Raw genomic sequence first — 14,609 nt, 5'->3', positions numbered from 1 at the left:
CGCAAATCCCAAGGTATATGTCTACAGAAAAAACTGTGTTTTTTCTCAAATATTCTACAAAAAACTAATGTTTAAAAATCCTTCGATTTTTCTGAAAAAAAATACAAAAAAAATCTACCACAAGAAGCACCAAACCCTAGGCATTGATGTGAAACCCAAGAAATAGAAACACCAAAACCTGATCCAATGGCACAAACCCTAGGTTGTCAGTACACAACCACGATGTTTTTCTTTTTAAAAACGCAGATAATAAAATTTTTAAATCTGCAAAGCTCGGTGGGTGCAAAAAAAAACAGTAATTTTCCCGCATATCTGGGTACGAACAAAGGTTGCGACAAATCACAGCCCAAGGAAAGACCATCGTTTACGGACAGGCGCAACCATGGATGAACCCAAAAAATCAAGCCACCAAAAATCACTGACTAAAGCCATGAAAATCGTGCAGGAACAAAGGCTGTGGAAGTTGGAAAAAATCCGCAAAGGGAAAACGCGAAAATAAACTCACAATTTTTGTAGAAGAAAAGTGGAAAATTTGTCGCTATGAAAGCCTATGAAATTGTGATCTACAAAAACACGACTTGACAAAAACCCACAAACAAATTCCACGAAAAATTTTCACAACCCTCGAAGTGGCAAAATTGCCCAGAACAAAAAAAGAATTTGATATTTTTCGCTAAAAAATATGCCTTTTGAAAAATATTTAAAATAAAAAATTTCAAAAATTTTATTTTCATGCTCTAATACCATGAAAAATAATTAAATGAACTTATTCATGAATATACAACGTATATATAGAGAATTACAAGACGGTGTTCTAAAAAGAACGAACAATTAAACTGAAGCTAAAAAAGGCTTAAAAGCTTAAAAAGCAAAAAAACTAAAAAGCTAACACTATCTTCTAATAAAAGTAGTAGTTAAACTAAATTAATTAGACAAACTAAAAGAACTAAATGACCATTACTAACATAACTAAAGGTAACTAACTAAAAAGAATTAAATATTCTAATACTTATGGATGTCTAGAATAAGATATTGACTTAAGAAGGAGGAAAAAGAGTGACCTATGGGCTTCTCCAACTGGGAGTATGGTAGAGGCAACAAGTGTCTGTTGAATTTCGGTCATTTATTACATTTAATGTAATGTTTATCTTGCAAGTATAGATGTCCATGTTGGAGGTAAGCTATTGCAAGCTAAACCAAAGAAACGGGACTCGGACTCGGCTCGGACTCAGCAAGGCCGACACGGACTCGGCTCCAGACTCGGCTCGACTCGGGAAATTGAAAAACTCAAGAAATTTAGAGATTTTTAAAGATTTAAAACTTGTTTCAGGCACCCTTTATTGAATACACCTTAAAGACACAATAACATCATCAAACTCGGCTCATTTGATTACATACACAAGTATACATCAATCACATAAGCATAAATGCAAATTGTAGCTAAAGGAAATAACAAACATAGATATATAAATATTGTCAAATGTATACAATATTACAAAACTCATGGAATAAAAAATCCATGTCATCATATGATCATCATCAAATGTTTCATAGAAATACCAAAGGTAAATACAACTACAAGCCTATGGCTCAGAGGAGCCTGCACCGTCCGGCCCCGGCCCCCTGCGAAGGCGTCTAAGGTAGGTCCTAGATGATTCGAGAGCCATAGCCGCTCCTCGTGACATCATGCCATGCTCACCAACATCAGGAACATTCGTGTCACTATCTTCCTCTGAATCTCCTGTCCCTGCTTGTGCTCTCTGCTCCTCCTCTGCCATGGCTACAGTCCCAACCTCTATATCTACCTGGTCGATCCAATCAATGTCAGACTCGGAGCTTAAATTTTCCCTACTTCTATCGACGCAGTTTCCCCCCATATTTTTCGACGGGGGTTTGGGGGCAGCGCCCCCAAGGTGGGGTCAAGGGGCATCGTTGTATTATTTTTCTATTGGCTGACATGTTGTAACCCTAATTTTTCTCATTCTCAGGCGAAGGTTGTAGTGAACAAAGACGATACCATTCATTTAAAAAAAACTTTTTAAAATGTATTTTTTTTGTCATTTTACTAACCCAGCCAGTAGCCTAGTTTGGGGCTCGGGACTCGCCAACTCGGAGAGTCTAGCGAGTTTGCTTGCCAGACTCGGACGAGTCCGAGTCCCAGCGACTCGGCGAGCATGACTCAGACTCGGACTTGCCGAGTTTAGGCGAGTCCAGGCGAGTCCCGTTTCTATGAGCTAAACCAATGTCTTTTTGAATTCCATGGAGGCAATCCAAGGGTTGTGGTCGTGAGTAATGAAGAGTCTTCTTTGGGAACCTTCATTGTTGGTTTTGAAGCTCTTACAATTCTATAAATTCATCCTTTGGGTGTAGATTTTATGTACAACAGAATGTGGAACAATTGAATGTAGTTTTCTCTACAGAAATGAAGGACGGATGGGAGGCATAAGGAAGTTGTACACATGTACATAGATGCTGCTATGGCAGAGGGAAAGAGGAGAACGAAAATGATCGTATTGTAAGCACTACTTTTATTGTTGTTAATACAAGCTTGTCCTCTCCTCTTAGTGGAGTATTTTCCTGCAAGGGTTTCTCCCTATAAATCCTGTGTTATGTGTGGATGTTGTGTTGCTCATTTATGCCTTATTGCTGTTATCTTATGCTGATGTTGATCATTATTTATTGTTGTTATAAGTTCACATAAGATAGGTTTATTAAGGATGGTTAGCAAACTGATTTTCGGCATCATAAAGAAGAAGGATCAAATCATGGGTTTTCAACAATTAAGGTAATTTAATTTTCAGATTTACATACGAGTTTCTGATTTTCATCCAAGCCTTCAATCTGCTCCTTTAATTAGTTTATTGGATACAGATTGATCTTCACAATCTCTCGTATTGAACCTGTTTATTTCCCAACATTTGGTATCAAAGTTGAAGGTTATTGGTTCTAGGTGTTCCTCTATTTTTTGTTTCTTAGCTTGGCAAGCTTGTGAGAATTATTTCCGAGGAATTAAAGGTTGTTGGAAGGCTTTTGGGGCTGCAATAAATGTTCAATGAGTTAACTCTATTTTGCAGATTTGTGAGATTGGAAACCATGGATATTATCAATGTGATCTATGTTAAGCATTTGAAGTTCATGCTTATGGATCTCCATGGAGTTGCTCATTCTTATGGATCTTCAAGGAGTTTGATAATATGTATGTATCCTCTTGTTTGGTGGTTTTGTTCCTTTACCTTGTGGTCATGTGTACTGAGAAAGTGTTCATGTTGGATGAGTATGGACATCCCAGTCACATGGAGATACACCAACTATTTGGACTAAGGAATGGAGTGCTTTTGTTGGGTTCATGATTTTAGACCATGGTTACATGAAAGCACTAGAAGATAAGCCACTGACCTCTTTGGGTGTTGTGGAGCTGATATGTTTCATATGGTTTAAGCTGCTGAACAACTTTCCTTTCCTTTCTTGGGTTGCAGTGATCTCTTGTTTTCAGTTGTTGGGTTTTGTAGATTTGTGGTATTTTAATTGGTTAGATGACATGTATAATGTGAATGTTTGGATATTTGAATGGATTTCAGATTTACAGAGATGGTTTCGTAGGTTTTGCATGTTAAATAAAATTTGAGGTATGTAGATCTGTGAAATGATTGGATTCGAGGTATTTTGGATGGAGATAGTTACAGATTTGCATGGCTTCTTGGAAGGCTCTTATTGATCTATGGTTAATCCTATGTGGATTTGTTTGGCAAATCAGGTCTAGCATTCATTTTGGTGTTTTTAGCCTTTGAAATCCACACGTTATGCCTGATTCTCTCTATTATGCATGATACCGATGTGAGGTTGTATCTTTCAATTATTTGAGGTTGGAGCACTGATTATGTATTTCTTCTTTGAGATGTTGCATATGTGCTGATCCTGTAGATTGTCTAATGAGGATTTGGTTTGGTAGGCCCTTGTTGTTGGTCATCATTATTGCATTGGTATGATTAGTGAAATGAGAAAAGGATTTTATTGGGAGTACCTAATATTGTTGATCATTTGAAACTTAGCAATAGATTGTGGTGCATTAGAAGCTCTGTTCACTCTTAGTGAAGTTTTTGGTAATGATGTTGTTCATGATGCCATGTATAACTTGGTATCACTTTCAATGGGAGCTTAATGTAGTTACATAATATGTTCTATCTTCTTTGTTTCAAGATTTTGGTTCTAAGTTGTTGTGGTTGCAACGTATTGTGGGCCATGGACAATCTTTGATTAAAATATGGATGATATTTTGCAATGGGTGTTGGTGTTATGAGGAGCTCTTAGGTTTTGCTTTTAGATTGCAGTGAGAGTTTGACATCTTTGGTTCTATTGACAAAGGATGTGCAGTTGTATCTTATTGGTTTGGAGATCGTGGTTTGACTCTTCCTTTTGGGAGCTCTTGGTTGAGTTATTTGATCATGTTGGAGCCGTGGAGGATATTCAGTTAGTGGTTGTCATGATACTTGGAGAGCATTGTTACACAGTTCAGTGGGAGCTTTGGTAGTGATGAGGATTCATCATTTGATGATGGATGATTATGCTGACATATTGGTGCCATGGAGGACTATTGAGTCTTTGGTGAGGTGGTGTTGTTTCTCTTTGGTTTTAAGTATTAATCATTTGCATGGAGCTTCATAATTTTGCAAGATTGCATTTGAAGTTAGCATGTATTGATTGGTTTATGTTCATGGAGACTAGAGATACTTTGGTGAGGCTATGAGATCTCATGTTTTTTGGGATCGTGTTGAGATGGTGACTCTTTGATGAAGATTTCAGCAGAAAGAAAGAGGAGCCTACACTTGGTTATGGATGTGAATCCATTCTGAAACCGAAGAGAAAATATTGTATTTAGGGCATATAATCAGTGCTCAAGGTGTTTACGTGGATCAAGAGGAAATACAGGTAATTTTTCACCAAAGACCTTGACACAATTCAGAGTTTTCTTAAGTCTTTGAAGTTACTATAGGAGGTTTGTTAAGGGAATCTCATAGGGTCACAGCTTTGACAGATTTCACAAAGAAGGGAACTTTCTTATGGTTAGATTCAGTACAATGAGCTTTTCAAAAAATTAACGTAATGAGTACATGTCATGTTAGTTGGTCCTAGTTTCTCACTTCCTTTTGTATTAGAGTGTGATACTTGAGGAGAAATGATTGGGGAATTTTTTATGCCAAATGGGTATCCCATATTATTTGAAATTTGGAAGCTTAGAGAGATAAAAAGGGATTTTCAATCTATGATAAAAAAATGTTAGCCATATTGCATAACTTGGCCGATCCGAGCAATATTTAGCTTGTGGTAGATTCGTGGTTGATACTGACCACGATAGCTTGAAATTCTTCCTAAACCAAAGTTATTTGAATGATAGACAACAAAAACGGATATGTTTCAAGATTATCAATTTGATATAGAGTATCCTAACAGTGAGACTAATGTTGTATTTGATGCTTCATCTAGAAAACCATCTTTATGCTCTGTTTGATAAATCGATTGATTGGAGAGTTACTCTAATAGCAAAGTATGCAAAGAATGCATTTACTAATGTTCTTGAGGGAAGAATGCATTTGCGTTGCCCCTTGATCCCAACTTGGGGGCGCTGCCCCCAAAACCCCGTCATAAAATTAACGGGGAAATTGCGCTAATAAAAGTAGGAAAATTTTAACCTTGAGTCTCATTAGGCTCCAATTCCATATAACAACATATAATTTTATTTGGTGCATCAAGAGTTGGAAAGGAAGAGTTTGCATCTCATTTGAACATATGATGACATGGATTTTTTATTCCATGAGTTTTGTAATATTGTATACTTTTGACAATATTTATATATCTATGTTTGTTATATCCTTGAGCTATAATTTGTGTTTATGCTTATGTGATTGATGTATACTTGTGTATGTAATCAAATTAGCTTCTATTTGATGATGTTATTGTGTCTTTAAGGTGTATATAATAAAGGGTGTATCAAACAAGTTTTAAATCTTGAAAAATCTCTAAATTTTTTTATTTTTCACTTTCCGGAGTCTGAGCCGAGTTTTGACTCTCGAGTCTGGGTCCCGAGTCGAGTTGCCCTCGCCAAGTCCGAGCCGAGTCCGAGTCTCGTTTCTATGATTACATGCCACCAAAATAAAACATGTCATTCCAATAGGATTGTTTTGCACTTATTGATTATATAAACTTCATCATTGGCCTTCCAAGTCTTCAAGCAAAGGATTTTTATTTTTTTTGTAGTTGAAAAACTAACCAAGTATGCTCATGTCTTTGCTATATTTTTTGAGTTCAAGGCACCACAAGCAAGTAGTTTTTGTTTTAGAGATATTCAAACTTCATGGTTTGTCTAAGGGGATGAGTGACATGGATAGCAAGATCCTTAGTTTATTTTGGCAGAAGCTCTTTTAGTTGGTAGGAACTAAATTAACTATCACTAGTTATCACCCTCAAACAAATGAGCAAATAGAGATTGTGAATAAGTGGGTTAGAGGGTATTTGAGAAGTTATGCAGCAAGTAAACAAACAACATAGATCAAACTGCTCTATGTTGAGGGGTATTGCTACAAACATAACATCACATATCCATTGGAATAATTCCATTCAAGGATTTATATGAATATGAAGCACTAACTTTTGTTTATTTGGTTAATATAGACAATACATTGCCATGAGTAAGAGACATGGTCAAGCAAAGTCAAGAAATTTTGGATTTACTTAAGGAAAATCTTTAATGAGTACAAACTTAGCAAAAGATGGATGCAGATTGTCACCAAATTTGCATTACTTTTGAGGTTAGAGATATAGTTCTCTTGAGGTTGCAGCTAACTTGACAATCTTTCCTCAAAAAAAGTGAAGCTGACAAGCTCAAGTCTCGCTTGTATGAACCTTACAAGATCATTTGAAGGATTCGAGAGGTATCTTATGAGCTCAACTTACCAAATCATAGCAGGATTCACAATGTATTTCATCCTTCATGCCTCAAAAGAACACTTGGACGGCACATCTTTCCTTCAGAAAAGTTACCTCCTCTCGATGATAAAGGCAAGTTGATTTTGATACTTGAAGCCATCATTGACAAAAAAGAAAAAAAATCCAGGGATAGAAACATGATAAAATATTTGGTGCATTGGAAGGGTCTCCAAACTAAAGATGCCATGAGAAGCAGTGAGATACTTGAGGATCACAATCTGCAATTTCTTGAGAGCAAGCAATTTTGGGAAAAGTGAACTGTCATGTCCCATTTTCTAATCTACTTGACTCATTTATAGATTTTTTAGTCCTAAGCCAATCTATGTTGTTACGGTCATTGCTAGACCTGTTAGCTCGAAATGAAAATAGATATGCCCACCACTTGACTCATTTGATTACAAGTTTATGAGGTTCCTCTAGTGAAGGCAGGTCCCAAGTTAGGGGATTTTCATAACTAAAAAATATATAGCTAGATAAATAAAACCATGATTAAAATCAAGTTGAAAATTTCTTGAAATTAAAAATGTTGGCATACTCATAAATTCGGCGTGCAACACAAGAATTGGCAAAAATCATCAGTTCGGCAACAATCCAATTCATCTGTAAAATAATATCAAATAATATTAATTAACAAGAAATCAAAGTCATCAAATAAGACTTCACAATGAAGTAAGCTTTGAAAATACTTTTAAATTTTAAAGAGAAGTTTACATACTGGTAGACTTAGTTTTGTCTTGACATCCACAGGTTCTTTGCCCTCATCGAGGTCAAAACCTAATTCTGTACTTGACAACTCCAATGCACCTTGGGATTCTCGGAAAGATCGTCGAACCTGCTCAAATATTTTGACAACTACATTATAAATACGATATAATAATTATACCTAAAATAGCACAATATATCATTCATATTTATAACTCAACCTCCATTTACGAACCAAGCGAAATATGCCAGTCCTTAAAATAATCTTACAACAAAATGGACATACTTGAAGTAAAACTTCATCTTTAAGGAGAACAAAATTCCCCATAAAATAATCAAATCATCTATCACCAAAATTTCTCAACTTTTAATAAGACATTCTTTTGGATCTAAGTTAAGTTTTCTATTTAGTGAATATAAAACATAGGTCTATAACTAGCGCATCATACATGAGCTCATTGTAAGATTTTAAAAAAATTGAGCAAGATAATCTACCATACTTATACGCAACTATTAGGGTGTTCCTAATGTAAAATTATATGCTTAGTTCTTACAGAAGCACATAAATAGAGTCAAAAAATTCCTTTAGACTTCCTCAAGTTTGACCAAAAATTTCATTCAAATTAAGTCATATATCCTTTTTAGAGAATATTAGGCCTAAATAAGCACATGTACTAATGGATGATTCCTAATGTATAGATATATGTTTGAGATGCAGCACAAACATTAAAACTAATATAAACAAAATGAGGACAGTTAATGAACCACCAAAATTGATTGAATGTCTTCCTTAGAAAACATGAATACAATATATTAATTGAGACACTAAGCAACATGAAAACATCTAAAGGTCAAAAATTTATTTGAAAGTCAATCAATACTCAAACCAACAAACCCTGATTCAATCACTACTCAAGGAAGTTTGAACGTATGCGTGTTGTTTAGAGTGCATGCATACTAAAACAAGCACAACCACATAGAATATTGTAAACAATAAGCATCAAGACAAAATAAGAAATGTTGGGTAGCATACAAACACCCAATGTACAGTAAGAACCTACACATCCAAGAAAGTAAAAAAGGAATAAAAATTTCCAAAATATGATTTTTAGTTATTAGTGATAAGATTGCTTGAAACATAATAAGATTAGGGCATGCCCCTTTATAGAAAAAACCAGAGTTCCGTGACTCGCGGTGAGTCACGCGAGTCAGCGGGTCGGGTGACCCTTGTCGGGTCACACAGACCCTGACCCGGGCTCAGACGGGTCAGGGGGCGTGACTCGCCTGACTCGCCAAGTCAGCGAGTCACTCCCTGACTCGCCGAGTCCGAGGGTCGTGACCCGGCCGGCGTCACTTAAAAAAGTGCAGTCAAAAAAACAAAAAAAACATAACATTTTTTAATGATCACTCTAGAGGAAGTTGACCCCAAGTCCGATTGGCTCACTGAGTCCACCGATCCAGTATTCACTGATGAGGATTTTGAGTGGGTTGACCAGGCAGACAGAGAGGTTGAGGCTATAGCTATGGCAAAGGAGGAGGATAGAGCACGATCAGGCACAGCACCTATGGCTACTCAAACTGGCACATCACAGGCAAAGACTATGGCTACTCAGTCATCCAAGACATACCTTAGACGCCTTTCTAGGAGGCAGATAGACGAGGCAGAGCCTGAGCCAGAGCCTGAGCCATAGACTTGTTTTTGTTTACACTTTACAATTACATATATGTTTGGGAACATTTGAAGTCATGGATTTTATATACATTCGACAACATTTATAACTCTATATATCTATGTTTTCTAATTCCTTCAACTACAATTTACATTTCTACACATGTGATGGATGGATGTTTATGTATGTGATCAAATTAGCTTCTTTTTGATAATGTTATAGTGTCTTTAAGCTTAATTCAATAATGGGTGTATGAAACAAGTTTTAAATCGTTAAAAATCTCTAAATTTCAAGGGTTTTCTTATTTTGCCGAGTCCGAGCCAAGTCACAAGCCGAGTCAACCTTGCCGAGTCAAAGCCGAGTCCGAGTCTGGGAACTTTGGAAAAAACTATATATGCAAACTATCCTCTAAACTAATACGGCATCAATTGATGATTATAAGCCAGTGATGCTAGATGCTCAATCACTTCCATCCGTTATTACATTTGTCCAAGTTCAAACATCTTCCATCATCATTGATCACCAACCCAAAATTATGCTATCAAAATGCTTGGGTCCATAATGTGGCTTCATCCATCCAAGGAATTCTCCAACCCAAGAACTAGGCCTCACCACTCAAAACTTATTATTGGTCTATAAACAATAAATATCCAATTTTCTCACACATGCATACCCACCAAAAGGATTTTTATCCTACCACATAGGCATTGTCTCAAAGTTACCCAAAATATGAAATCAATATGGTATGTCCCAAAACTCATAAAACTTAATATTCTAGTATCAACTTTATGACCCTAAGCTACCTAGCACTTCAACTTAGTTTGAATGAACATAAAAAAAAATGACACAAAAATACAATACCTATTGATGTATTTTTTAGACACCTCTAACACAGAATAAAATACCAAAGGTATTCTATCCTCTCTTGATCAAAATTTTCTTGGATGTTGAATTATATGACCAACCAAGATGACTCCAAGGTTTCTATTGTCAGGTCTTGACATATGGATAGCTCAATGGTTTGATGTGTTTGCTGGTAATCCAAGGGGACTTATGTTGAATACTTGAATATTGACCATTTGGATGTTGCTAGAACATGGAAATTAACTTGATTAACAAAGGGCAAAAGGATAGGTTTTGGGGAGTCTAAATCTAATCCTAAGAATGTAGAAACGATGGACAACCTTTGGTGAAACTCATCTAAGACATGCTTCGACATTCAAAGCAACAAATCCACAAAGCTTAGTGCAATCTTCTAAGGAGAGCAAAATGATGTTCAAATCACTACTAACAACAAGGATACCATCAAGGCAATGCATATCAAAGTGTGAATAGCAATTGAAGTTAGGCTCATTTAAGGATTCCATTTGACCACACAAAACAACCTTACAATCAGCAAATTGCTAGTAGTATGGATATATGAAAATCACCATTGATCATGCACAAAGTTCTTTCATTCATCTATACAACATGAAAATGAATTGAGAAGTAGAGACCATGCAACTTGTTGAAATAACACATCAAATCCACCATAGCTTCAATGAAATCATATGTTCTTTACAACAGAGTCTTGGCAACAATCTTTGCCTTCTCCTAATCTAAGTTCTATTCTATCTTCTACTCTATTATTCTTACTCTACTACTCCTATCGTATTCTACAACTCTAATGTTAACCTTTACAAATGAGAAAATTGAGCCTTATATAGAGGTCTCATTACAATGAATGGCTCAAATTGATTCACAATCGATGGTCGGGATTACAAGATGAAAACCCTAATTAGGGTTTATTACAACAACTCCCTCTAGCCAATGAGAAAACTAGATTTAGGTCCAATATTGAAAGTGGACGAATCGAAAATGAGGCTAGGTATCTCGAAGTTTGTACCTCCACGGGTGAGTCAAGTACATTGCATTTGGACATGCTGACATGGAATCCTTTGATTGGTTAAGTGACAACAAGGATGCCACTTCAATGTAGACTTGACACTCAACATCACAAGCAAGTGTTGATGTTGAACAACATCCCTTAATACTCAACATCCCAAGCTTTCTCAATGTGGTGATGATGATGGGAAGCATCGTTATGGTCAAGTCAATCCTCTATCTTTACTTGCTTATCTTTCTTTGATTAATCTGACTTGATCAAGTTTGCCTTCTTACCCATATACTAAACCAACTTCTTGATGATGTTTGATGTAATCTTATGATGCCAATGTTGGATGTAGAACCCCTTGTTCATGGTTTTCTTGGCGTTAATTATCTGTGACCTCCCCTTCTAGTTGACATCAGATACTCAATGAGATTGGCCTATCATTCTAACCCTCATAGGCTAATAAGTATGGATAGAGGGTCTCCTGAGGCTTGTACCATCTCCAGAGTTCAATGGTCTCCAGTTCTGGCTTTCGTTTGGTGTTTCCATGGCTCTGTTTGCTATACTTATTTATAATAAGTCACAGGTTGGTTGAGAGGGACCCTTACTATTTTTAGTAAGGCAGTCAAATGCGCAGTGGTTGCAGATATTGACCCTTTGGTTTAGACGGGATTGAAAAATAAAGTATATTGAAGGAGTTATTAATGTTTTAATGGCCTTAATGATATTAATTATTAAAAAAGAGACATTAATAAGTTATAATTTGAGGGTCAAGTTGTCATGAAAAGGGGGCCAAATATTTAATTATTAGGGACGCCTATCCCGAGGTGGATAAATAAGAATTATTAAAGAGCAATGTAATAACATTAATTGAGCATTATAATGAGTTTTTTTGTGAAGTTCGATTTCAAGGTAGGGATATAAAGGCTGCCATAGAGAGTTCGAATTCAATCGTTTTGTCAATCTATCTCATGATTTTTCTGTGAAAGAAGGAGCCAAGGGTTTTTGTCTTCAGTCAGCCATTGGAGATAGATAAAATCTTCATTGTTGCGGCCATTTTGACGTGGTGAAATATCCATTGAATTTTGGCATCCAGAGAACTTCACACAAGGGTTCTCTTTGAGCTTAATTTGCAAATAATCATCTCACTTTCAGGCAGATTGAAGAAGGTTAATATTCAGATGAAAAGAGCTGAATGAGAGCTTTATTTTGCAAATAATTATCACCCTCTCCCAGGTGTACAGCTGCTGCAATTTCCAGCCATACCTTCTATTGGCCGTACATGCAAGGGTTTGGACGATTTTGTGTGAGTTGGCACTCAAAAATTCTGAAATCATTTCAGAAGATCCATGGGGTATCTAGGAGGATAGGCATTACAATTTGAAGACCCAAAACGTGCTCAACAAGGAGAAATGAATAAGTCTATGTCTGCTGCTACTAAAACGAGGTTCATATTTGGCATGGTAATTGCTCTCCTCGAAACGTTTTCCCTACTAAGGGGCAATAAATTGGTTTAGCAATCATTAGTTTTGCTATTTCAGTTCTTTAATGCATTTTAGTTGAGTTTTTATAGTTCCCGCATTGTGTCTTTTTCCTATGCATCCAATATTCGAGCAAAATTAAAAGCAACACATAATTTCCCAAAACTCCAAAAAAAAAATTGCAAACAAACAAAACAGTCAGCTTTCAGCAGTTGGAGGGACTTGGGATCCTCACATCATCACCTTGTGATACTGATCTGAATACCTTCACTTGACGTGGTTGTTGGTGTTGGAAATAAGCCACACCTGGACCGACGATGGACTGGTCCAAGAGGGGCCAGTAGCTCAGTGGTAGAGCACTCCAACAGCGTATGGAAGGTCCTAGGTTCGAGTCCTAGCTGGTCCATGTCTCAACATGGTATCAGAGCCAGGTCCAGGCTAGGAGCCCCAAGCACACGAGAGGTGTGGCTTAGGGGGGGTGTTGGCGTTGGAAATAAGCCACACCCGTACCGACGATGAACTGGTCCAAGAGGGGCCAGTAGCTCAGTGGTAGAGCACTCCGGCAGCGTATTGAAGGTCCTAGGTTCGAGTCCTAGCTGGTCCATGTCTCAACATGGTATCAGAGCAAAATCCTATTGATTTTGCATTGACTATTATATGAGAAACTTATCCCTTACATACAGGACATCCTTAGGATCACAGCTTGTGAAATTTCAGAATTCTATTTGTGATGAAGAAGATTGAAATTTAGGAGGAATTTGCAGAGGACTTTAGTGGAGATTCTGAAATTTTAAATTTCCATTTTTTATGAAACAATATTTACTTACAAAAATGCTACAGTCATCTTGGAAAACCTATAAGTAATTTGTGCAGGGCTCGATCTTATGACAGTTGACCCATGGTAGTTTGGATCTAGTACTTTCAGACGAATAAGGATCATACCAGAAAATGAGAGTCTCCCGAAGCAAGATATCTTCCATGATTGGGTCCATGTGAGCAAGGGATGCTTCCGTGACAGAGGGAGCTTCGATTGATATCCTAGAATCTTGATCATATTGATTCAGAGGGAGTGGACTATGTCAAGAAAATTTCTCTCGTGATCAAATAAAAGATTATGATTCATGGGATGGTGTTCCATGTAGACTGAAAAGCCCTTTATGCTGACTCCTAGGTCATGAGATTTCTGGATAGATGAATCATTGATGAGCTTGGAATACACCAAGATTGATGCAAATCTTGTATTTCATGACAGGACAAAGCATGTGGAGATTCCTTATCATTATGTTAGAGACATGGTGGAAAGGAATGTTATACAGTTGAGATATATTTGAGGTAAGCTTGGTATGGTAGAAATGTAATTTTATCTAAGATTGAGTCTCAACAATATAAATTTATTGTACTGATATATTTGAAAGATGTTTAATGTGTAAACTCTTTTGTCATGTGTGTGATAACATGACTTCATGGGCCCCTGTGAACACCTTGAAAGATGACGATCTTTCAATGATGTACACCTGTACTTCTGGTTACTATTGTAAGGTGACGACTTTACAATAGTTAACTTACTATCATGATGGATATCATGTGACTTGATATCCGTGGACATGTCATGATAGTTGATATCTCTTAAGTGATATTAACTAAGTGGTGGATAACCACAATGAGTTATATTACTGAGATATTTCATGGTGGATATTATGTGACATAATATCCGTGGATATGCCATGGCCAGATATCCTTATGGTAGGCATCATGTGACTTCATGCCCGTGCACATACCATAATGGATATTGTGAATATGGTGAATATCATGTGACTTGATATTCGTGGACATGCCATTACTCCTGATATCACATTGAGGTGATATCTCTCTCACACAATATATGGATCTATTGTGTTTACTTCA

General features: G+C 36.7%; 1 protein-coding gene across 1 annotated transcript in view; it reads right to left on the bottom strand.

The window, feature by feature from the left end:
• LOC131034553 (uncharacterized) overlaps positions 1-14,609 on the bottom strand; it is a 400,008-nt gene that overhangs the window by 183,651 nt on the left and 201,748 nt on the right. Inside the window, exons 19-20 of the mRNA XM_057966103.2 lie at positions 7,697-7,813; positions 7,517-7,581 (exon numbers count right to left, since the gene is read on the bottom strand). Of these exons, the coding sequence (XP_057822086.2) occupies positions 7,517-7,581; positions 7,697-7,813 (182 nt within the window). The remainder of the gene's footprint in view (positions 1-7,516; positions 7,582-7,696; positions 7,814-14,609) is intronic.

Source organism: Cryptomeria japonica, chromosome 11 (assembly GCF_030272615.1).
Source record: "Cryptomeria japonica chromosome 11, Sugi_1.0, whole genome shotgun sequence".
Classification (NCBI taxonomy): Eukaryota; Viridiplantae; Streptophyta; class Pinopsida; order Cupressales; family Cupressaceae; genus Cryptomeria; species Cryptomeria japonica.
This window is presented reverse-complemented; position numbering and strand designations above follow the sequence as displayed.